We start from the raw sequence: 25,730 nt of genomic DNA on the forward strand, positions 1-25,730 counted from the left end.
GGTATTGTTTGCATTATCAATCTAAAAATGAGCAGGCCAGTCAGTTTAGAAAAATATGTAAACTCAGTGTGATGAAAGGATCAGTATTTGGTGACCTACCAAAAAAGTATAACACTGCACTTCCCTGGATGTAACTATTAAATTAACCCCTCCCATGAAACATATATTAAACCCATGCAGACATGAGAAATACAAATGGCACATTTAAACATTGACTTGCAACTGGGTTTGAGTATTGGAAGGAGGACATGTTTGCACTAATTTAGTGATTTGAAGTAGGATACCTCCATATAAATGGTACAGGGTTGTTTAAACAAACAGAGACTCAGACACAGGAAATGGGACTATCCTGGACAGTGAAGGCCTCAAGAAGACTGTTACCTGCCCTGGTAGCCTCACATGCTTCTATACATTGCCCAAGAGTCAGAGTTTTAGGCCTGAAGGAACCACTAGAATATCTATTCGGGCCTTCCGTATATCACAGGCAACCAACACCACCCAACACCCACACACTAAAACTAAACCCAACAACTGAAATGAGAGCAAAGTATTACAGCCCACATGCCAAAAGTTTTGGTTTTGAGGAATGAAGTGATAATTAGTACTTTGGGGCTAAATACTTGCCCACACCATACCTATGCCAAGCCTGAGTAGACAGGCTTGATGTGAGAGGATGGGAGCAATGCAAAGGGTAAAGAGAGGAGCAGTAGTTCTTCATCCCCTCCAGTTTGCAGAGCCACTTCTTGACTGTTGTAGTCCTGAGACTACTTTAGCTCCTGCTACTCCTGGGCCTTACTATGCAGAAGAGAAGAAAGGGAAATTGCTGTTTGATCCAGGCACTGGTGGCTTCACTGCTCTAAATCCAGCTCTTTCCTTGAACCCCAAGCCTTCAGGAACATGCAAGGCACTCACTGCATATACTTCCCAAATCTTGCCTTCCCCACTTGCCCATCAGAACTGCATTGCATGTGGGGCCTACTCCTTAGAACACAGGAAAAAGCACAAATGTGAATGTGTAGAGAACAAACATTCAACTCTCACTGAACTTTGTAGACAGATTTGGGAGTTTTACGAGGGTGGAAAATGCACCATGTTCTGAGTGGAATGTACAAGCAGATTAAGAAGAGATTTCAAGATGTGCATCTGAAGTCATTTGAGGAGCTGCAGTTCAACTAAGGTTGTGGACTCTTGGAAATGTGTCGATTTAACAGAGGCATACACTGACTGATTCCTCTGAACAGACTCACCCTGTCGATTAGACAAGTGAAAAGAAAACTGATTTTGGAAAAATTATTTTAAGCTTCCCTTTACAGAGAATTATTGGACACAAACCCTGAAGTGCAGATACAGTCATTTTATTGGCAACACTTGGCTCTGCTCAGGGAGGCTTTTTGACATTTTGCCAGGCCTACCTTTGTATCTCTCACCAGTTCCAGCCTCTCACCCACTGGGTTGGATTCCCCCATTTAGGGAAGACTGTAGTGGAGGAGAGGGCAGGTTCATGTCTGGCTACTGATCAAATCACCTCTAGGTACAGAGCTGAGAATCCCTTCCTACATCTGTCAAATGGCACTTGGGGCTCCTACTCTCAGCTATGACGGTGATGATCTTGATATAAATGATTAGATAAATTAAATGGCTTTGCACTAATTAGTCAAGATACTCCCAATAGCAGTGCTTCCTCAATCTTCAGGCTTTGTGGGGCCACGGATGGGGTATGCATATGTAAAAAGGTGCAGGGAAAAGCGCAGCCAGAACCTCCACAAGAGGTTCTGGAGGAGCCGGAAGAGCGGCTGCAACCTGGCACACTGCAGATAGACATGTGCTAGGGTCTCTCACACACCGCAAGCGTCAGGAAGAGGGGTGACCCGCACCAGGTACATGCCTGTGCTCATGGCTACATGAAGGAGCCGCATGTGCCAGACGAGCACATAGGGATCCACCTACTCCCTCCAGTCGTAGTCCAGGAGGTCTCCGATCCTGGTAACTTCTGCCAGGACCAAACTCTGGCACACGGAGGGTAGCTCCGCCACCTGCACACAAAGATGAAGATTGTGTATCAGGGGCTCCATGAGGAGATCTGCCCCCTCGTGGCTGCCATGGACCTGGTCACCGAGACCAGCTTCCAGGTCCGGAGGAGGTCCTGGTAGAAGACCGGCAGCTCGGAGAGGTCTCGCAGAAGACCTCTCGGACGGAAATAAAAGAGCTTCCATAGAAGGCGGGTATATTAGCCCCAAGATAAGCAGGTCCATGTTCCCATGGTAATTGAACAGGGGTTACTCCAGCTTAATTTAGGACACCTGGGGCCAATCAAGGGCCTGCCAGAACCTGGTAAAAGCCTCCCCTCAAGTCAGATAGGGGCATGCAATAAGATCTATGGGGAGCAGGTGTGCTACTGGAGAGCCGGATGGTGCAGACACTGAGAAATGCCAGCAGACAGACCTCACGGTACAGAGGTGAAGAGCAGGGGAAACCCTGCCCAACAGGGTGTATATCCCTTCTGGGACCCAAAGGTTTGGGGAGAAGAGACCCTGCCAGATGGGAGAGACTGAACTGGGTGCCTGGCCTGCCGCCATAACACCCGGAGGAGCTACCAGAGACTAAGAGGCTCTCCTCCCCCTCCCCTGTCAGGGAGGCCGGGAGGAACCCCTGCTCAGACAAGGAGGGGGACAGTAAACCCAAGGGTGTGAGGAATCCCCCAGCCCATTGCCAAGAGGAAGTGTGGAACCCACCAAGGCGGAGAAGGAGCTCTGCCACACCCCACGTGCAATGAAGTACAAAGACTCAGCATTTCAGTTACATACAGGGTTTATTTTCCATTTTATACATAAATGGAGAAGGCTTGTAGGACTAAGCAACTATACAGCAATTTTAGAAACAGAAGTGCATGTTCACTATTCATCATTTGGAGATGCAGATAGTTACTTATCCCTAGGATCACAATGTGGGCTAAATGTTTAAAAGGCAAACAGGTAGAAAACATGCACGTTTTCAGTTTGTTTTTTAAGCTATCAAACAACTCTAAACCACTGGGTGATCAGATATTTTAGGACCCTAAAGCCATGGTTTGCTGGAAGTGAAACTGTACCTTCTCTCATAATGTATCCAAGTTTATATGTAGGAGATCTATCAAGAACTGGAGCATAACAGTCCAGAAAATGTTTTCTATTCTACAGTTTAAAAAAAAAAAAAGTAGATCAATTAGTGGAAGGTAGAAAGGTCTGACACTCAGATGAGTCTGTCTGCCACATAAGTAATTTATGGGGTCTGAGCATGATATGACTGCTGGTTGATAGTTATTTTAAGATTGTATGAAAGATAAAACTATATAGAGATTTTACACTGCTACATTGGATCTGATGTACACACTGGCCTGTCCCTGACATATCAGTGTTATGTACACTGATGATATTGTACTGAATACAATACTACTCTCAGATTTATAAACAAACAAATTCAATACTCTAGCACAAGTCTGACAATCATATATTTGCCTTACCAGTATAAAACACTCAAAGGGCACTAGAGGGCTGGAGTCTTGTGATATAATATATTAAACAGTGCTCAGGCAAAGCTTTGCCAAACTCAGCATTATGGAATGAATCACATCGTGAAAATGAAACAAAAATTTGAAGCAATACTGGCTAAAAGTTTCATTTTGGGTGCCTGAAGTTAGACATCCATCTCCATATGTAGGCACGTACATAACAATGGCCAGATTTTTAATGGGAGCAGCAAAGGCTCAACATTTCTGAAACAAATAAGGCCACTCAGGTGGCTAAACATGGAGATGGTGCCTAACTTTAGGCACCAAGAGGTACATGTGACGCATTATCTCAAACTTACTGAATAGACTTTGCACATATTTCCTTCCCTTTCAGACTTTTTTTTTTTTTGAACACAAACTATTTTGACCACTTATATCTAAGTAAGAATCTTACTAGGCACGGTACAAAACCCTGGAATAATTGAGTATTTTTTTCAATAGGAATGGAAATAGAATCTGAAAACATTTCTAGCCTTGCTGTAATTCAAGCTTCCCACCTGCTTTGAAGTTACATTTCTTACAGCTTTGAAATCACAACTGAAGTACCAATAGGATCACATATTGAGGCAGATTTCTTACCTGGGAATGTCTGTGCAGTAACCAGGGAGAGCAGGAAAACAGCATATAATAATATTAATAATAATGGAACTAAGTATTTATACTATTGTGGCACCCAGAGAGTCCAATCAGGATCCCATTGGGAATTAAAAATAGTTTCAGGTATTACACCTACTTTTTAGTTCCCCTGCCAATTTTTGTGATTTTACAAACACTTCATGAAGTTTAAAACATGTTTGTGCAATTCTTGTACACAACGGATGAAAGAAAAACATGGAGAAATGACTAAGGGCCCAATCACGCAAATACTCTGATGAAGTGAGCTGTAGCTCACGAAAGCTCATGCTCAAATAAATTGGTTAGTCTCTAAGGTGCCACAAGTACTCCTTTTCTTTTTGCGAATACAGACTAACACGGCTGTTACTCTGAAACCATTCACTCATACAAGTAGTTCAAAGACAGGTACATGCTTAAATGTTTGCAAGATTGTGGCCTGACTACACAGAGGAAACTGTGAAACTGAATGTAGACAGAAGGCTGTCAAATGAAAGATCAGAAGAGTTGTACTTTCTGCTCCAGGCTCTTTCAATTATTGGTAATAACTGTAGGAAAAAAAATTCAGATGGAAGTGGGTTTTTTGTTTGTTTGTTTGTTTTTAGTTTAAGTTGATTATTCCTCTAAAGAAGTTCATTTTCCAGTGCACCAGGTTCAGCTCCCTGAAATATACCCCCTGGCCAGAGTCTGGATACTAACTTACGTAGGTATAAAGAAAAGGAGTACTTGTGGCACCTTAGAGACTAACCAATTTATTTGAGCATAAGCTTTCGTGAATGCATCCGATGAAGTGAGCTGTAGTTCATGAAAGCTTATGCTCAAATAAATGTTAATCTCTAAGGTACCACAAGTACTCCTTTTCTTTTTGCGAATACAGACTAACACGGCTGCTATTCTGAAACCTGTCATTAAGTAGGTATAGAATTTTTTGCAGTGAAACAGCAGTATTTCTAATTGTGCTGTAGAATCCTCTACCACAGCTTGTCATCAACAATAGATTCATGAAAACAGTTACAAAATTTCTGCAAGAGATAAAAGCTTGTAGTCATAATGGATGTCATTTTAAAAGCCCATTTCCCACCTCTAGTCCTGTGTAGTCATCACTAGTTTTGTTACACAGCCACTTGCCCTGAATTCCTGTATTTTTTTTGTCTTCAGTTCTGCTTAGTGCTGGAAAGAGCATGATATACCAAGGTAGAACAGTTAATAATCCAATCATGAATATCAGCATAATACACACAATTATGCTTGGTTAAATTTTCTTTGCCATAAATCATCCCTACATCTAAAATATTAGAACTTAGCAGACTAGAGATAGAGAACTATTCAGTACATGTACAAAAAAACCCTGCTTTTATACTACATACACTTTAGTCACATAGGCCCTGAACCTACTCCAGCTGAGATCAATGGGAGTTTTACCTTTGACTTTAATGGGAGCAAGATTGTGCCTTCTTAATTGTTTATGTTCCATGGCAGGCAATGCTGAAAGACATAGTAATAAGTCTTAACACCTTCAAACAGAGGGATTAGATTTTTTGGAACAAATGCAGTAAGCGTGTTGATAATGAATTTCCAGATGGCAATAACATGGTATCAAAGGTTTAAAATAGTCTACGCCGCTAGCAATATATAGCTAGAACAGGTTTTTAATTTACAGGTTGTATTTCCAGGAAGACGTTAACACACAAAAAGGTTAAGGGGGCCAGATCCTGGACTCAATCTTCAGGTAGAGGGCAGTGGAAAACAGAATTATGGCATTTCAAAAATTCAATGCAACTTTGAAGTAGAGTTCAAAAATAAAAATATAGCCCACACTTATTCAAGATGTACAGAGAGGCTTCATGCTGGCCAGAACTGCCATCTTGCAAACTGGACATATTTCTTGGACAGCATCAGTATTGCTTTTCTTTACCAATTGCCTCCAAAGCACTTAAAAGGAGGACCTTCTTACTCAACTGATCTATTCCCTGTGAGCATCACAGCCATATCTGCTGACTTTATTGTAATTATGTTAGATGCTACAGTTAAGTTCTTCCAAGAAAAAGTTGACATATGTGGCCTTCTCCATCCCCGTGGTTTACTTTCCCTTTCTTCTCCTCCTCCTCCAATTCTCCTCATTCTCCTGTCACTCAGACAGATGTTTCTTATCAGTTCTCATCATTTTCTTGTACTCCCCTGTCTATATCAATCTGTTGTCTTTTGTCTTACTGAGATTTTAGGTTCTTTGGGGTACAGACTATCTTTTAGTTTTGTGTTTGTATAGCACCTAGCACAATGGGGTCCTGGTCCTTGACTAGGGCTCCTAGGCACTTTGGCAATACAGATAATGAATACTACTGCTACTTTTTACTCCTGTTGGTTTTGCAGACCCAACATGGCTGAGAGAGAGAGAGCTGGATTCTATTATTTCTTGTGCGTTGACAAACTTTTTACTAAATTCCACTTAGTTACACCCGTTCCAATCCACTGAAGAAGTTGTACCTATATCACTGAGGACCTGAGAAAATAATACAAGTTGACTTTCAAATTCTAGCCTGAAAAAATGAGAGCTGGTATTCAGAAAAAAAAACAAAACAAAAACCCACATTATTTTAACTGTAACTTAATCATATTTGATCTGGGAGTCAGACACACAAACAGGGAAACGTCATTTTTCACAGTTACTTTTCAGATATGAGCTGCACTTGAAAAAATACAGGAAAATATAAAGGAAAGGGGACAGAGCGCACAAGGATCCTTCTCTTTCATTCACTGTCTACTCTCCTGATCTTTTACCTTTTCTTCTCCCATATTATTTTGTGTAAAAATTAATACTCTCTTGTGCCTTCATCAATTTAGAGTTCATTAAATGTTTTTATTTTATACCTTTCATGGTCCTTATTGTCTCCTACACAGGAATAACCACGTTGGGGGGAGAGACCCAAGTTTCGTCTCTATTTTGAGTTCTTTGAACCCTCTTAAGCTTATGTGGTTTACCCCTCTATAGACGACAATGGTGGTTTTTCCTTATCCCAAAGATTCTCCAATATCTGTGCTCCTCTCAGAACTGGAGGAGGTAAATGAGGTCTCTCTCCTGATCTTGGAGATTTCCTTTTGGGAGTTCCCCTAGCTGCAGTAACCTCCCCTCCCCTGTCCACCAAATGTGGATAATGGAGCAAATACAGCCTACAATGCCTAAGATGCTGAGCTTGCACAAACTCAGGCTGTATTAATTTATGCAGCTTCCTTTGTGGGTTTAGGACAGGATATCCAGGAGTCCAACTGATGCTCCTAGCCTCCTCACAGGAACCCTTAGGAAGGACCCTCTATAAGAAAGCTGGGGATGGGCATGCAGCCAAGACTGAACTCCCTTCTAAGTATCATGGGCACAGACATGAAGGGGAGATTAATGTCTTTTCTTTAACCTCTCTCTCCATTAAAAAAAAAAAAAGGTAAAATCCTTGCTCTATCGATTTATAATTCTGCTTCAGTAAAATGTTGATTGTATTGACAGACAGTCAAAGTCAGTGTATAGCAGCCTTTCCAAGTCAGGAGATCTGAGATCAAATGCTGATTAGGTCAAAAGTGAAAGTTTGTTCAGCAGTCACTGCTTAGCCACATCTCAAAGCGACTTCACAATTCAAGGCTACTGTCAGTCTCTTCTTATAAACAGCCTAGGATTAAGATAACAGGAATACCTGCAGACCAGGATTAAGGTGAATTGGCCGAATTGTGCAAAAGTTTACAAAACACCCGCCTGTATTATCCTTGGCTATAACCAGTGCAAGTTAGACTTTTGGTAAAAAAGCCTTTTTTTTTAAATCACCATTTTAGTAATTTGTTACTGCAGTGTAGCACTCCCATTTGAAGGCACATCTCCTGTTAATGACCAACAGGAGGGGATCTGCAGAAGCAATATTGTATAGTTTACATAAGAACATCCTTATTGCTGCGTTTTGCCTCAGTATGGCATGAAGAATATGGTCCAATACCCCTCACCTGGAAAGTATCCCCCTTATTGACCCCAATTCTCAAAAACAACAATAAAAAAACCCCTGCTCATGTCATTTAACTGCCATCTTCTTTAGCAGCAGAATGAGCAGAGCAGACATGGTGAGAAGCATTTCCTTCTCGGTTCTCCTTAATCAAGAGGATGAGACACTGGGCCTCCAGAAGGAAATTTTTATAGAAATTATGAGATTAAAAAGATTAAAAAGAGACAGCAAAACCCCTAATACTCTCACAAAGATACAAAGATTTTGAAAAACCCAATAAACTAGTTATGACTTAAACAGTAGGGGAGGGGCACAAAAGTGTCTTCAGTAGTAGCACAACCAAAATTCCACTTCAAACATGGACTTTTAAAATGAAAAAGGCAAGAGAGCCACTGCTAAAGCTTCAGACTTAATCTACTTTTTGAGCTGTTAGACACAGTATTTTAGAACAGGCTTAGCATTCTGATTCATACACCATACCATTATTTACTGAAGGGGATGTATTTGTGTTCCCAAGAGAGGAACTGTACCATTCTTACAGTACCTCTGTAGTCTTGTATTTAAATAAATGACAATTTAAAAACAGTTATTGAAAATGTTCAAAACAAACAAAAAATATACAAAATCAATCTGGTGGAAACAAACTGAACAAGCGGCTTATGTAAATAAAGTCCAAAACTTTTTACATTCTGTAAATGCAAGTATACATTTCTAATATTTAAAGTATTGTTGGAACACAACACCTTTCAACACAACTGCTCAATCTTTTATTGTTGAAAAATCACCAAGTCACTGTATGAAGAGCAAAAAGGAAAAGAATGGCGCTACTTATGCAGTCAGATGTTAAAATCCATGCTCAATAAAGAATATATTAACAAATAACAGGAAGAGGATAGAAGATGGAGTTTAAACCAAGATTTTTCTTGCAAGTCATCTAATTTTTCTAACAATTCCAGAAAATACATGCTCAAAGTTGATTTTAGAAAAACATCTATTTCAGCTTTGAAAAATTATTCTATTTGTGACTAAAGCTAGGTTATAAATTACCAGTATTTACCTCAATATATTGGAAAGATTGCCTCCGTATCAAGAATTGGCTGTTCTTAACTGATGCAGTATTTCATTATTGTATGGAAACAATGCATCAAAAAATAGATTTGGGGCAGGGGATGGAGTCCATTTTCAAACACTTGATCACTTTAATGATGGGTTTCCAGTTCAAGAATTGTCCACTCCCCTTGAGGAGAAGAACAATCTTCAGAGGAAAAGCTTGCCACTGTTATGCTTGCTGAAGAATCATCCAGTGGTGACATTAATTCAGTCCATCTACTGAAAGTATCAACGTGTGATTTACCCTGAGGCTTTGAACCATCTCGTGCTAGAAGTAGTGTCTGATTGATAAGATATTGTGCTAAGTTAAGGTCTTCGGGAACAGAGTTTTTGAAATCAATGTTTGAGTCCTGCTCAGATAACAATTGCCTGAGAAGAGTCCAGTCCCGTTCTGCAAATTGCTGATCTTCAAAATCCACATCTAGAATGTCCCTTTCTGACTCCATCCTCTGCTCAGTAGCTTCTCCAACATCCATCTCATATATTGGAGAAAGGGTTTTTGAAGGTCGATGCTCATACATGCAGGTTTGTGCCAATACGTCATAATCATCTATGTCTCCTGCAATAATTCATAATACTACACAATGTAAAAATTGCACATGTTCCCCCTTCAGGGCTTTGTAGAGCAAAATTTAACTCATTGCACCAGAAACAATCCAACAAGTAAGAAAAAATGTAAATTTATACAAAATTGACAAAATGTAGGCATTTATTTTCTGTGTAAAAAACCAACCAACCAACCAACCAAACGAATTCTGGTTTACAGATTAAGTTAGAGCAGCAATCACCACTGGTAATTAACAATAAACTTTCATAATTAGAAAATTTCTGATACAGAAAAGACAAGTTATGTAAACAAACAATGCACATGGAATTTCTAATTCACTACAATAACTTAAAGTTGGAACAGGAGGTGGGTGGGAAGGAAGGGGAAAAAAAGAACATATGATCACTGAATGGTGATGTAAGCTATATCAGCTCCAAAGAGAAGGAAAAACAAAATAGCTTATTCACAGGCTTATTTTATACTACACATTATAAGGGTAGCTGCAGGCAAGGACAAGCAAACTTAAAAAAAAATAGTACAACTTTTAAAGGTCTTCTGTGGTTCTGCTGAACATAGATCATCAGCATTTCATTACTTTTGAATACACAATACTTAATATATTCAGACACTATTGTGTATTTTATGATGGGATACTTTGAATTACTGGTTTAAAAAGACAAAACAGATAAAACATCTAGACAATAATCAAACTCGGTGAATCAAGCTAGAGCTTTTTTGTTTATGATCACTGGTTCAAATATAATCTCTCTTTTAGGAAATCTGTTTTCACTGGTAAAATTTAAAACAATTTTAATAATCCTGTAAACTGCAAATCTTAGGTCCAAACCTGCTCCCACTGAAGTCTATGGGAAACATCCCGCTGAATTCAGTGGGAGAAGGATCAGCATCCATATCTCTGTGTAAAATACAATATATCAACAAATTGCAAAAGTAATGAATATAGCTGTTAAGGTAAACAGTTCAGTGCACTTTAGTAAGGTTATTACTGTAGTTATTGCACATCCCACTTAAATATATGATATAGGTTGTAAAGCAGACAAAACGTATACAAAAGTTCCCACCAAAAGCTGATGCTGCCAATGTTAAATTGGACCAAAAATAATTAGCATGCAAGGAATTGTTCCCAATCTTTCTTTTTAGTACTGCATAAAATCTATCTGAATAGATTTGCCTAGTATAAATATTCAAGTTTTCCACTGAAACATTAAGTTATTTAATGTGTATCCAAAACGGACGAGCATTCAGTAAACAAGTAAATAATTAAAAGCATTTATGTTTTGTTAAAAAATCTGAGCCAATTATTAATTAGAGTTCATGATTTGACCCCAGACATCACATTTCCAATATTCTGCCTAATTTAATTTTTTGAGGGACTTAACATTTCTATTTCTGTACATTACCTGCAGGTAAATCAGTATTAGTGTATTCAGTAGGTGCTCGTTGACATTCTCTCACTTGACCTTCCTGAGTCAGTAACTGACTCTTACAGGGTTTTACAGGTTTTGCAGAGCTGTTCTTTTGCATGTCACAATTAGTATCTCTTTGATGAAGGTCCAGATGACATGGTCTTTCTTGAGACTTTGTGTCATTGTCTGAAAGTTTATTGCACTGCTGAATTTCGTTAGTCTCTTCATTCTTACTATTTACCTTTTGCTCTTGTATTGAACACTGACTATCTGCTACTGAAAGTACTTTCTCTGGGCAATTCTGTTCGGTCACCGAAGCACCCTGATTATCTTTTCCTTTGATTTCTGTGTTATGAGGATCTACAAAAAAGTGCTCACTTTTATCTAATCTCTCACGTCTATCCTTTTCTCGCTGTTTGCATTCCAGGAATCCATCTTCAGTTTCCAATGAATACCTTGAATAATAAGTCTTTCCATCATGCTCCTGAGATACACTATCAAAAACATCAGAAGGAGTAGGGGAATCTATGGAATGCTGAAGGGGACCGTGAGCATCTCCGTCATCAGATCCCAACTCTTCACATTCGTCTACTGAAAGTAAAACAGATCGCTTAAAATTTTTAGTTGTAGAAAACTCTTGACTTTCAATATCATTCTCTGTTGCATCTTCAAAAGCTAAATTAACAATTCCTTGGAATGGCTGAGTAGGAGGGTCAGATGGAGGAAAGGTTTCTGTTACATTTTCTGCTTCAGATCTTTCATCTTCCGTTTCATCTGCAGAAGAGGAAACTTGGTCCGCTTCCTGAGTAAACTGTGCACTGCCAAAAGTAGTGTTTTCATTTTCCCTAGTATTGAACCTTAATACACCTTGATGTGACCACATTTCAGATCTTTTTCTTGGTATCTCATCATCACTTGTTGAATTAACACGGAAAAGATCTGAAGCCTCTTTTTTCATTTTCACTTCTATTCTTAGACTACTATCATAGATCTTCAGTTCTTCAGGTGTACTTGTATCACTGCTGCTTCTTCCAAGAAAATCATGGCACAACATAGTGCTACATTTAGAAATCCCTCTCTCATTTGATCCTTCATCATCCTGAGAGCCTCCAGCATCATAGTCTTCTGATCTTGGTTTGATATCATCAGAAGATGTTGTTGCACTGCCGGTATCAGATTCAGGACTCTCTTTTGTATCCAACACACCTGAATTCAAATTCCAACGATCCACAAAGGGAATTTCTGAATTTTCATGGCTTTCTGGTGTTTCTGTAGTATCCATATCTTTAGGTGAACATTTTTCTGTAACCTGTCCTGTGAAACATTTTGAAGCAGCATCTGAGTCTACTGTAGCAGACCTGTATTCGGTCAAGGCTGATTTATCAGACAATTGACCAGCCTTTGCAAATCCCTTTACATGAGTCTTAGAGGATTTTCTTTCATCTTGTTCTGAATTAGAGGCATTTGTTACCTTAGAAAAGCTGGGAAAGTGATCTTCTCCATAATTAATGCCCATTTCAGTGTTTAAGGTTTCATTTTGTTCCGCACAGTCTTCTACTGCTTGTGTTAAATGTACTTTGCTGTTTCCTGAATATCCCAAGTATTTCTGAGCTGAATCACAAACAGTTTTGCACTTTTTCAATCTTTCTTCTGAAACGGAACTAGGGAGTTTTTGGCCAGTATTCTTGCAAATGACTGAGTATGCATTTCTACTAGGCTCTGTATAACAATTAAATTCAGTTGTACTATCATCATCTTTGTTTTTATCTACCAGATATTCAATTTCATCTTCACAAACCTGTTTTGATTCCATTTCATTTTGCATTGAAATATTCAGGTTAGGAACATTTTGTCCTCTAACTTGAATACAAAAAGGTTTGGTTTCTACTTTGTATTCCCCATTTTCAAGAGGATCCAATAATTTTCTTGGATCAGGTTGCCATGATGCCATGAGCAGGTCTCCTCTGCTACACTCTATCATAGATTTTTCACACTTACTTTGTTTTGCAGGGCTGCATTTGTTATTGTCGTGTGGCTGAATTGCAAAAGCAGCAGCAGTGTGTTGTTCAAGTTTCTGTTCTGAACTTTTCTGTTCAGGACTATGCATGTTTTTCTGGACAACAGGAGATTCACTTCTTGAATGTCTTTGTGTTGAAGATTGAGCTTTTGATATAGGCTGCCCAGTAACTATTTTCTGTTTTGGGTCTTTACTGTTTATAGTCTCACCTTTCTTCGAATGGGTCTGATTTTTGGGTGTTCCTATTATTTTTGCAGTGGCTTTAACTGCAGATGTTTGTGATTGTTTAATACTCTCTTTCTTAGATGAAGGTTGTTTTTCTGAAAGTCTTGTCTGAGACAAATTTTGCATCATGTTTTTTTCTTCATTTTGTTTCGGAAACATTCCAGATTTTAATGAATTTTGTGAATCTCCTTGTGGTCCTAACAAATAAAAAAGTAAACAAAACACATTCTAGTCAGAGAACTATATTATTGATAAGTTGGATGCATGTAATTCAATTTAATATTTGTTACCCAATTAAATGATCTTAAACACAAACATTTAATAAAAATATCTTGCACTAATATAGGACCTTTGAATGCAAAGCACTTTACAAACTGTAAATGTAGGAATCATCCACTACTGAAGTGCAACTATTACTAGAGTGGAAAGCAGCAGCTATCTAACGGTACACAAAAATCACTGCTCAGCTGTTTAACCTAGGAAGTGATGAGTACTCTATTCAATTTAAATTACAGAGGAAATTTAAGTAAGCAGAATGTACTTATTCTAGTTGTAATATGGCCAAAACACCAGTGTTAACACTCCTGCTCTTTCAGAAAGTGTTGTGAGATCTTTAATGACCATAAATGGACAGGACCTATGTTTCATGTACTCGCTCAAGGGTTCTCAAACTGGGGGTTGGGACCCTTTAGGGGGTCACGAGGTTATTACATAGGGGGTCGTGAGCTGTCAGGCTCCACCCCAAACTCCGCTTTGCCTCCAGCATTTATAATGGTGTTAAATATACAAAAAAGTGTTTTTAATGTATAAAACTCGTACTCAGAGGCTTGCTGTGTGAAACGGGTCACCAGTAGAAAAGTCTGAGAACCCCTTTACTAGCTGAATGTGAATTAAAGTAGCATTCTGGTTCTAATTTAATCAATAAGGATATGCAGTGTTCAAGCTGAAAATACTCCACCCTTTACTTTCCTTCTTGTGCCTTGGCACAGCCAGGTCTCTACACAGTGAAGGTTATTACATACCATACCATACTTGCTATAAAAACAGCTACAATGGACTACACTTTTTGCTAGTTATAAAATAGGTTGCCAAGGTGTTAAAATGCAGATTTAAAAAAGGTAATTCTCAAGGTATATTGTCCTTGCACCTTAAACTGATTTCTCCTTGCCTTATGATACTTTTTCCATGTCTGTGAATGCACAGTATTTCTATACTGTTGCTTATTAATGGAGCAGACAGTGAATTTTTAAGAAAAGAGAAGTCAGGTTTTACTTAATACTCTGAGGACTTTGGACTTTCACTTAATATATTTTATATCCCATAATATACTCTTATTTTATTTCAAAATCCTTAAGAGTAATGAGTAAACACTACTTATCTTTTACCCATAGGCAATCGTGTGCTCCAGAACTGATGATCAGTGCTACTGACATTTAGAGTTCAGTACATGCTGGAATACCTTGGCTTGTGTGACAAGTCAGTAACTTTGGGGCTGTAACTATGAGACCAACTAAATATGAAAAATAATGTCGGTTAGGTTAATTTTGTTATGTTTTGTTATGTTTGTAATTTTGTTATGGTTAGGCTAATTATGTTAATTTGAGCATTACAGTCTTTATAGTAGTGGAATTTTGTTCACCTCTAACACTTGTTCCCTGCACATTACTGTGACTTGCAAAGTCATTCATCAGCAGTTCTGATTTTCTACCTCCTACTTAGGTTTTTTCCACAACCACTGTAACTCTCTCTGGTGTTATAATACAAACAAACTGAAGTGATTATATTTTGCACTCTATAAAAGTTTAATTCTTATTTACACACTTAAATTAAAAGATTATTACAAAAGAAAAGATCATTTTGAAATATTTTTACTACATATTGTACAGAATGCATGAAAAACTATATTCATAAATGATGAACACTGGAATCAACCAGTTTTAAATATAAAAAACATATTATTATGTAGACAAAAGGAGAAATATCTTCCATCCAATCCTCAGCATGGATCTCTAATGTGTATGTGAACTTGTTTCAGATACAGAATTTCTACTGAACTTAATGGAAGTTCTAAGTGCAGAATACTTAAGATACCATCAGAGGACAAAAGATCCACAAAGCATATTAGGGAAGAGGGTTCTCCCCGATAGCTGGCCATATTATATAGATAGATAGATATAGATATAGACACACACACACCAGCCTCATGAGAATTAAACAAGCAGAAAAATATATCTAAGGTCTGTCAGCAAAAATGAAATATGGGAAATACACCAAGATCATCAGAACTTGTCTGTTGTCTGATAACAAATTCCTTATCATTTAATTCTACCTTGGTTTTTAGCAACATTAGCTGGTGCATTCTTTGTCTTCTTCTGAGATGTAGAATTGCCACTCACATTTCCCTTTTTCTTCAAAACAGTTTGTTGATTTTGTTCACTGTATCCTTTTCCAGTGGATTTCTTTGTCACACTGTGGGAGAAAAAGATACTGCTTGCATTACTTGGAAGTTTAAGATCTAAAAATGAATTTGTTTAAATAATCAGTAGTACTCTATATATTTTAACATCGAAAGCACAATATATGCCATGTGAAATGACTTTCCTCTTTCTGAAAATAAACAATATATTTAGGGACCCCTGTCTCCAAGGTACTAACTCCTCTCATCTTCCACTGATTTTGTAGCTCCATCTAAAGCTATTTCAGAGGTTATGGACAGTTCTCAGCACTTCCCAGGATTCAGTCATATAATTGTTCAGATCTGCAGGCTTACTGTAACAATGCTAAAATAACAAATACACAAAGCAGCCCAAACCCAGAGGCAAAAGAATTCTATCATCACAAGAATATTGTCCATAGTTATTTCTACTTTCTTACTAACAATGAGAAATAGACAACTATTCTGAAAAATTCTTAGGTTTAAAAACATGTTGATTAAATGACAATTACATTTAATCAAGCAATTAAAAACCCAGTATATAATTATAAGTAATATTTTGATTTCCCACAAACCTATTTGTTGTAATGTTAGTCTCAAGTTCATTAGCTTTTTTGTTGGTGGCTCCATTAGTCATCTTCAAAGCAGACTTTGTTTTCACTGCTATAAGCAAAATTAAAGATTCAGTTATAGGATAAAATGTATGATATACAAATACCTAAAAAGAAATACTAACGTATAAATGGTCAGATACTGAAAACAGCATAGATGCCAAAACTGGAAGAATTGAGATTTTTATAGTGCTGTCTTGTATACGCACATATTTTTTCAAAGCACATACAATTTGAGTTAGAGCCATTAATATGGGGCATTTTAGCATTACATTTTGTAATTAATATTTATTTTAAAAATGTGCTTGTGCAGGGTCATAACCATATAGAATAGAACTCTTCAGGCTGTTTTCTAGCATATGACCTGCCTGTGGCAAGTCAGAAGGGATCTCTTATTACCAGTATGTTTTTTTCCTTCATCTACTGGTTTATCCTCTTTGGGTTCATCTAGTTGTTCATTGGAAATCTGTAAATCTGTACTTGAGTTTGTTGACTTGCTGAAAGTTCCTGTCTCTGTTACCAGAGAGGGTGATTCTTTCCCTGTGGTTTTCTTCAATGGCTTTGTTTTGATTTGCACACTTGGGCTTCCAGTAAGTACTTTAGGTCTGGCACCTGAACTTTTTCCTTCCTGATTTTTTACTCCTTTTCCACTTCCTGAATTTTTTTGCCCACTTGAAGATGACCTCTCTGAATCTTGTTTGGTAATCAAGCTTTCAGCCTTAGCATTTCCACTGATTTCTGTTTTTGGCTTTATGACAGCTCTAGCCTTTGGTGAAGCAACTTTTTCCCCAGTTTTTGAATCCTTTGTAATCTTGGAAACTGTTTTCTTACTATCTTTTCCCTTCAAGTCATCATGTTTTGAAGTCTTATTAGCAGTGTTTCTGTTAGTACTTGATGTATGTCCAGATGCTCCTAATCCATCAGATTTCATTTTATCCTGATTAGTGAAGGAATTGCCCCAATAATCTCTCTTGCTGTTTACTTTCCAGGAAGTGTGCCTTATATCAACAGAGTCAGTAATGCGTCTGTTTAGCTGGAAAGAACAGAAGATACTTAGCAACACAATAAACCATGCATAATCTTTAGCTCTTGAAACGTAGGTACTCCTGAAGTTTAGCATGAATCTAGCACTAAAAGTAGAGTTTAGGAGGAAGAAATAAAAATCATTTTTCAAGTCATGGAGCTCAGATTGCTGCCTTTCAAGCACTCTTAAGTACTAACTCCAGTTCCCTTTACGTCCCCTATTGAATCAGAGGGTACAAGAAATGCCTATGCAAAACCTTGTCCTTTGCTTTGGACACAATACTGTATAATCTTTATACAATAGTTCCTGTTGGAAAGATTCATTTATTTTATAGGTTGTATTTAGATTTTCAAAGTGGGAATTCAGTATACGATTCCCTATGAACATAAACACTGCCATTATTTTTAAATACATATGACATGGGAAGCTTTCAACCATTCTAAAACAGTACATCTTCCAAATAAGGGTTCAGAATTCCCAGGCAAAGGTATTTTTTTAGTGTTAAGATTTAAGACTATAAAAATGTAATCTAACTAGTAACAAAGTGAATAGTAATGTATATCCTTGGACATTAACCCCTATAACAGTACCTTTTCTGTCAAACAGCAATGTTACTTTGGGCATTCTCAAATACACGGATTGTTGATGACTTTGAAAAGCTCTTTCACAGCAAGCAGATTAATGGGGAGTGTAACAGACTGAGTTTATTGGTGGCTTGAGCTCGTGGAACAGCTCCATTAGCTCAGTAGCAGACCACTTGTTTTCCAAACTTGAGATCACAGCTTTATTATTATACACCAACAGGGAAGCCTGCAATAACTTCTGAACACAAATTCCTCTCTTCTGTTTGGTCCCAACTATTTGAAAACATGGACTCCTGTAAACCCACATCAAAATCTAAAATGCTCTAATAACAGACATCACAGATTATGGATAAAATATTGGCTCAACTAGAATTACAAGGAAGATGTGATTGCTGAATATTAGCTACCAGTAGTTAGTAAACACAGACCACAATGCATTACATTATTTTGAAAATATAAACCATGAAAAGGAGCAGTTATGTTTACAGGATTCTGATTTTTTTTAATTGTAAGAATCTAAGCATTTACCTGAGAACTAGTGAATACAGGTTTTTTGCCAAGTCTTCGATCATCCCCTTTGTCAAAAGCAGCTGTATAGGAGAAAAAAAAAGATCTCTATTATTAGTGGGAAGGCAGCATGAGAGAGAAAAAAAGCCACCCTTATTCATGGAACTATCTTTTGGAGCCAGAGAACAATTCTAGTGGTTCTAAAACTAGTCAGGGGAGATTTATTTTGGCAAAATGGAAAACATTAAGTGGTGAAGGATATTTTTATGTCTAGAGTTCAGGATTCAGAGTTAGGAGAGCCAATAGTTGTAATGAACTCTGCAACAAACTTCTTATGTACCGGGTGCAAGTTACTTAATCTCTCTGTTTCCCCATCTACAAAACAAGGATAATACTTCCATATCTCTGATATACGTAGCTCATTAAATCTTTGCGGTGTACTTTGAGATCCTGGGTGTATAGGAATGTGCAAAAACAATCACTTTCAATTAGTTCTAACCACTTATACATTTGTACTAACATCATCTATTTGAAATAAAAGATCTATTCTCTTAAAACAACTAAACAATATACTGTAGTATACAGTATGATCTGTTTGGGGGGCATGTGCTGAGCCTAGCAGCCTGCTAAGCAAGGCTGAGAGTTTCTTAAGGAAATTTTGATTCCTAATCCCTTTAGAATCCATTAAGCACTGACCAAGGAGCAGGGCTAGTCAGAGAGAACAGGGGTTTAAAAAACAAGCTTCAAAGTGATCAGGGGAGTTTTGCAAGGGAGTTTAGAGAAGAAGCATGAGAGCCAGATATACCTAATGTTCTCTAAACTTAGGCCAATAACCACCTGCACTCCCCCGCCCTCCAAAAGAAAAAAGGGAAAAAAGCTGTAAGAGTAAAGACGAAGCAGGCAGAAGTCCAGCAGCAGAGTTGGAGCTATTCAATTTATTGCTGAATGCAGCGTGCATGATTACCTGCCTTGTGGGCAGGTGGCGTATGTGCATTCAGTGCAAGGAGCTCATGACCCTCAGAGACCGAGTACAGACTCTTGAGACCAAAGTTGCTGAACTGGAGAAGCTAAGGGAGACTAACAGGTACATAGATGAGGCTTTCTGGGACATATCAGAGTGGTCTGACAGCCTTTGTGCTGTTGAGGAGGATGAAAGTCTCCTGGAAGGAGAACATCGAACTGGAGCGGAGGGAAACAATCCTATAGTTGGGACCCTCCTTCCAAATGATGTCATGGTATCCTCTTGCACTGAGAATACCGCTCCGGGGGTGGGGTGGGAGAGGGGACGGTGAGGAATCCCAGTTATTAGCGAGAGACAGGTAATGGGCGATTTGATCATTAGAAATATAAATAGCTGGGTTTGTGATGACCAAGAGAACCACCTGGTGAACTGCCTGGCAGGTGCGAGGTTGTGGATCTCTCGAGACATCTAGACAGGCTTATGTGAAGTGCTCAGGAGGAGGCGGTGGTCATGGTATATGTAGATACCAGTGATATAGGGAAAGGCAGGAGAGAGGTCCTGCAGGTCAAATTTAAGCTTCTAGGTAAGAGATTAAAGACCAGGACCTTCATGGTAGCATTCTCTGAAATTCTTCCAGTTCCATGTACAGAACCAATTAGACGGGAAGAATTGCAGGGTCTCAATGCATGGAGGAGACTATGGGTCTATTACAGAAGTGGATTTGCCGTGCAACATGAAGGAGATCAGACTAGATGATCATGATGGTCCCTTCTGGCATTAAAGTCTATGACTCCCCATACTGACTGTATACATGTCACCTCAGGATGGGATGCAGAGATAAAGTTTCTAGACACCATCAATGACTGCTTCTTGGAGCAGCTAGACCTGGAACCCATAAGGGGAGAGAGAATTCTAGATTTAGTCCTATGTGGAACAAAGGATCTGGTCCAAGAAGTGAATATAGCTGAATTGTTCAGAGATAATGACCACAACATAATTAAATTTCAACCTTAATGTCTTGGAGGGTGGCGGTGGGAGGAGGTGGAGGGAATACCAAAAAAGACCACCACAGTACCATTTAACTTCAGAAAGGGGAACTACACAAAAATGAGGAAGCTACTTAAATGGAAATTAAAAGGAACAGTCACAAGAATGAAATGCCTGCAAACTGCATGTAAACTTTTTTAAAACACCATAAAAGAGGCTCAGATTAAATGTATATCCCAAATTAAAAAGAAAAGTAAGAGGACCACACACACACACACACACACACACACACACACACACACACAAGCCACCATGGCTAAACAGAGTTAAAGAGGCAGTTAGAGGCAAAAAAGGCATCCTTTAAAAATTAGAAGCCAAATCCTACTGAGGAAAATAGAAAGGAGCATAAACTCTGGCAAGTCAAGTGTAAAAGTAAAATTATGCAGGCCAAAAAAGAATTCGAAGAGCAACTAGCAAAAGACTCAAAAACTAAAGAGCCATTTTTTTTAAAGTACATCAGAAGCAGTGAGCCAGCCAAACAATCAGTGGGGCTCTCAAGAAAGACCTAAGTGCTGACAGGGCACTCAAAAAAGACATTGCCAAGAATCTAAATGAATTTGCATCAGTCTTCACCAGAGAAGATGTTAGGGAGATTCCCACAACTGAGCCATTCTTTTTAGGTGACAAATCTGAGGAAATGTCCCAGATTGAGGTATCAACAAAAGAGATTTTGGAACAAATTGATAAATTAAACCAGGACTAGATAGTATTCAACCAAGAGCTCTGAAGGAACTCAAATATATAATTGCAGAACTACTAAATGTGGTATGTAACCTATGACTTAAATAGGCCTGTCAAGGTTCCTTCCCCACTCTGAACTCTAGGGTACAGATGTGGGGACCTGCATGAAAGACCCCCTAAGCCTATTCTTCCCAGCTTAGGTTAAAAACTTCCTCAAGGTACAAACTTTGGCTTGTCCTTGAACCCTATGCTGCCACCACCAAGCGTATTAAACAAAGAACAGGGAAAGAGCCACTTGGAGACATCTTCCCTCCAAAATATCCCCCTACACCCCCTTTCCTGGGGAAGGCTTGATAAAAATCCTCACCAATTTGCATAGGTGAATACAGACCCAAACCCTTGGATCTTAAGAACAATGAAAAAGCAATCAGGTTCTTAAAAGAAGACTTTTAATTAAAGAAAAAGTAAAAGAATCACCTCTGTAAAATCAGGATGGTAAATACCTTACAGGGTAATCAGATTCAAAACATAGAGAATCCCTCTAGGCAAAACCTTACGTTACAAAAAGACACAAAAACAGGAATATACATTCCATTCAGTACAGCTATTTTACCAGCCATCAAACAAAAGGAAATCTAATGCATTTCTAGCTAGATTACTTACTAACTTAAGGAGTTATGAAGAGCATTCCTGATCTGTTCCCGGCAAAAGCATCACACAGACAGACTGACCCTTTGTTTCCACCACCCCCCTCCAGCTTTGAAAGTATCTTGTCTCCTCACTGGTCATTTTGGTCAGGTGCCAGCAAGGTTATCTTAGCTTCTCAACCCTTTACAGGTGAAACGGTTTTGCCTCTGGCCAGGAGGGATTTTATAGTTCTGTATACAGAAAGGTAGTTACCCTTCCCTTTATATTTATGACAAGGTCTCTGTACCAGATTACTGTTGGATAGCTAATGTGATGCTAATTTTCAAAAAAGGCTCCAGAGGCGATTTTTCATACCTAATTTTCATACCAGGCAAACTGTTTGAAACTATAGTAAAGAATAATGATATATAGATGAACACGAAAGGGAAAAGAGTCAGCACAGCTTTTGTAAAGGGATATCATGCCTCACCAATCTATTAGAATTCTTTGAGGGAGTCAACAAAAACATATGGACAAGGGTGATCCAGTGGATACAGCGTACCTGGACTTTCAAAAAGCCTTTGACAAGGTCCCTCATCAAAGGCTCTTAAGCAAACTAACAGTCATGGGATAAGAGGGAAGGTCCTCTCATGCATCAGCAAGTTGTTAAAAGACAGGAAACAAAGGGAAGGAATAAGTAGTCAGTTTTCACAATGGAGAAGGATAAATAGTGGTATTTCCCAGTGATCTGTACTGGGACCAGTGCTGTTCAGCATATTCATAAATGATCTGTAAAAAGGTGTAAACTGTGAGGTGGCAAAGTTTGCAGTTGAAACTAAATTACTCAAGAACATTAAGTCCAAAGCAGACTGCGAAGAATTAAAAAGGAATCTCACAAAACTGGGTGACTGGGCAACAGAATGGCAGATGAAATTCAGTGTTGATAAATGCAAAATAATGCATATTGGAATACCTAATGCCAATTATACATACAAAACGATGGGGTCTAAATTAGTTGTTACCACTCAAGAAAGAGATCTTGGAGTCATTGTGGATAGTTCTCTGAAAACATCCACTCAGTGTGGAGTGGCAGTCAAAAATGCTAGAATATTAGGAACCATTAGAAAAGGGATAGATAATGAGACAGAAAATATCTTAATGCTACTATATAAATTCATGGTACGCTCACACCTAGAATACTGTGTGCAGTTCTAGTTGTCCCATCTCAAAAAAGATATATTAGAAATGGAAAAGGTGCAGAGAAGGGCAACAAAAATGATTAAGGGTACAATTCTACTCGATGAGAAATTAAAAAGATTGAGAAGGTTCAGCTTGAAAAAGAGATGACTAAAGGGGATAAAATAGAGATCTATAAAATCATGAATGGTGTGGAGAAAGTGAATAAGGAAGTGAATTTACTCCTTCACCTAACACAAATACCAGGGATCACCCAATGAAGTTAATAGGCAGCAGGTTTAAAACAAACAAAAGGAAAAAAGAAAAGGAGGACTTGTGGCACCTTAGAGACTAACCAATTTATTTGAGCATGAGCATGGTTAGTCTCTAAGGTGCCACAAGTCCTCCTTTTCTTTTTGCGAATACAGACTAACACGGCTGTTCCTCTGAAACAAAAGGAAGTACTTCTTCCCACAATTCACAGTCAGCCTGTGTAACTCGTTGCCAGGGATGTTGTGAAGGCCAAAACTATAACTGGGTTCAAAAAACCAATTAGATTAAGTTCATGGAGGATAGGTCCATGAATGGCTATTAGCCAAGACGGTCAAGGCTGCAACTTCATGCTCTGGGTGTCCCTAAGCCTCTGACACCCAGATGCCGGGACTGGATAACAGGGGATGGATCACTTGATGATTGCCCTGTTCTGTTCATTCCCTTTGAAGCATCTGGCATTGGCCACTGTCAGAAGACAGGATATTGGCCTAGATGGACCATCGGTCTGACCCATTCTCATGTTCTTTGTCAAAAGTTGTTGTCTCCACATATTTGCATATGTGCATTAGGTATACACCATCTCTTGAGGCAATACATGTTAGTTTAAAAGTTATCTGGAAGACATTATGTAAGCTTTTCAGGGCAAGGAATGCATCTTATCCATGTTTGTAAAGCACGGTGTGTAATGCTATATAATTGAATTAATAAAGCTACTAATAAATATTTTTACTGTATAACATCTAGGAGGCATCAGTCAATGAAACCTTCAAATCTGTAGTGCTTGTGCAATATAGAAAGGATATATGTAAATACTGTACCCAGAGAGATTTATTTTTGTTTATACGCATCTTTTGGCTTGATGCAATTTTGATCTATTCTGAGAAAAATGGGTTAAACAAACATTCACTCTCCACATGCTGTATCCTACTATTTATTTATATGGACAAAGCACACAATATAACAACAGAATTTTGGGTTCTACAAAGCATCTTTATTTAGCTGTATAGAAATCCTGCAAGAAAAGGCAAGATGCTGAAAATGGCACCACAGGAATATAATATTTTTTCAGTGATGACTCTGCACATTAACATACACCAATATATTAATATAATTTTCCCATAAACTTGTGCCCAGGAGAACACAGCAATGCTGTGAATGAAAAAAAGACAGCACCTTCTTGTCTTAATGTTGTGTATTTCCTATCCTAGGATATTAATCTACAAAGGTTAGGTCTTTTCAGAATTTAGTACTACCTGAAATTTTCTCAAGATGAAAGTTGTTTGACCTCTGTGATCCTAAACAAATCTCGTGTAAGAATGAAGATGCTTCTTGGAAAATACCATCATTTTGATTATAGAATAAAAACCTACACTGAGAGTTTTCCATAACTTAATAGTTTACAGTTAAAATGAAGTCTATCAGAGCTGAATTAATGCTATATAACTCTGAAAAACCCAAACCAAAATAACTTTCCTACTATTAAGATGGAGAGTTGAATGACACCCACTTTATGAACACCGGTCTAGGTACTACTTTACTCTACAGCCCTAGTACAGAAGAACATCAGATGCCGAACATACTCCAAATTATGCTTCTATTTCTGAAAGCAAACTCCCAAGTTACTGAAGTGCTTTATAATAAAGAATGAAATCATGAGCCTTTTTCAGAAAGTAGCAGTCAAACATAATTTAGTAACACCCTTAAATCATGCTTGTAAACACTGACATAATCCATCTTTCAACCAACATGTTAAGGGATAAAAAATTAAATCCATCTATAATCACGTACAATTTTTCATTAGAGTCTCAATTTTAATGTCTTCATTAATAAAACATTTAGGATGTTTTACCTTTTACTATGAATCAAAGGTGAGCTAATTTTAAAGAAAATTTAAATGAGTCTCACATTTTTTCCTTTATAAAACTGCATTACCACAAAGCAAATATTCAACCAAGGCCCCGAAGCCATTTTCACTTCCACACCCTCAAAATTTCATTCCACATATTTGAAAATACAGAAACATTCAGAGCACAAACTCCTTTTGTTTAAAGCTGAAGTACTGCCTCTTAAAATTTTAAGAGATCATATGTAGCTTCCTGGGGGCTCTCTGCAGCAACACATACAGTATCACAATACCAATCAATTGTGAAGTCAAGCCGTCTACATTTATTCACAGTCCACATGAGATGGATGTTATGCAAGAGATATACAATCTGTATACATTAATATGAACAACTGGTTAAGAAAGAAACTGAATTCACAGAATTAGTAATCTGCTTTGTGCAGATTAAAATCTTCTATAATGCTTATCTGCTTAAAAATGGAGATAGATAATGGTTTCCT

The 25,730-nt window shown here is 38.1% G+C and overlaps 1 protein-coding gene across 7 annotated transcripts in view; it reads right to left on the reverse strand.

Annotated features, from left to right (window-relative positions):
- The window catches only part of BTBD8 (BTB domain containing 8), an 85,071-nt gene that overhangs the window by 9,446 nt on the left and 49,895 nt on the right, over positions 1-25,730 (reverse strand). For 3 of the 7 annotated variants that reach the window (XM_073357067.2, XM_073357069.2, XM_073357073.2), the window contains 6 exons: positions 18,644-18,705; positions 16,907-17,540; positions 16,472-16,559; positions 15,792-15,931; positions 11,215-13,659; positions 6,939-9,805 (listed from right to left, as the gene is read on the reverse strand). In XM_073357067.2, the coding sequence (XP_073213168.2) occupies positions 9,336-9,805; positions 11,215-13,659; positions 15,792-15,931; positions 16,472-16,559; positions 16,907-17,540; positions 18,644-18,705 (3,839 nt within the window). In that variant the 3' untranslated portion in view covers positions 6,939-9,335. Of the gene's footprint in view, positions 1-2,790; positions 5,645-6,938; positions 9,806-11,214; positions 13,660-15,791; positions 15,932-16,471; positions 16,560-16,906; positions 17,541-18,643; positions 18,706-25,730 lie in introns of those variants that run through there. The other 4 variants (XM_073357071.2, XR_012160414.2, XM_073357072.2 and 1 more) reach the window with 4 other exon arrangements.

The sequence above is a fragment of the Lepidochelys kempii genome, chromosome 8, assembly GCF_965140285.1.
Source record: "Lepidochelys kempii isolate rLepKem1 chromosome 8, rLepKem1.hap1, whole genome shotgun sequence".
NCBI classification, from domain to species: Eukaryota; Metazoa; Chordata; order Testudines; family Cheloniidae; genus Lepidochelys; species Lepidochelys kempii.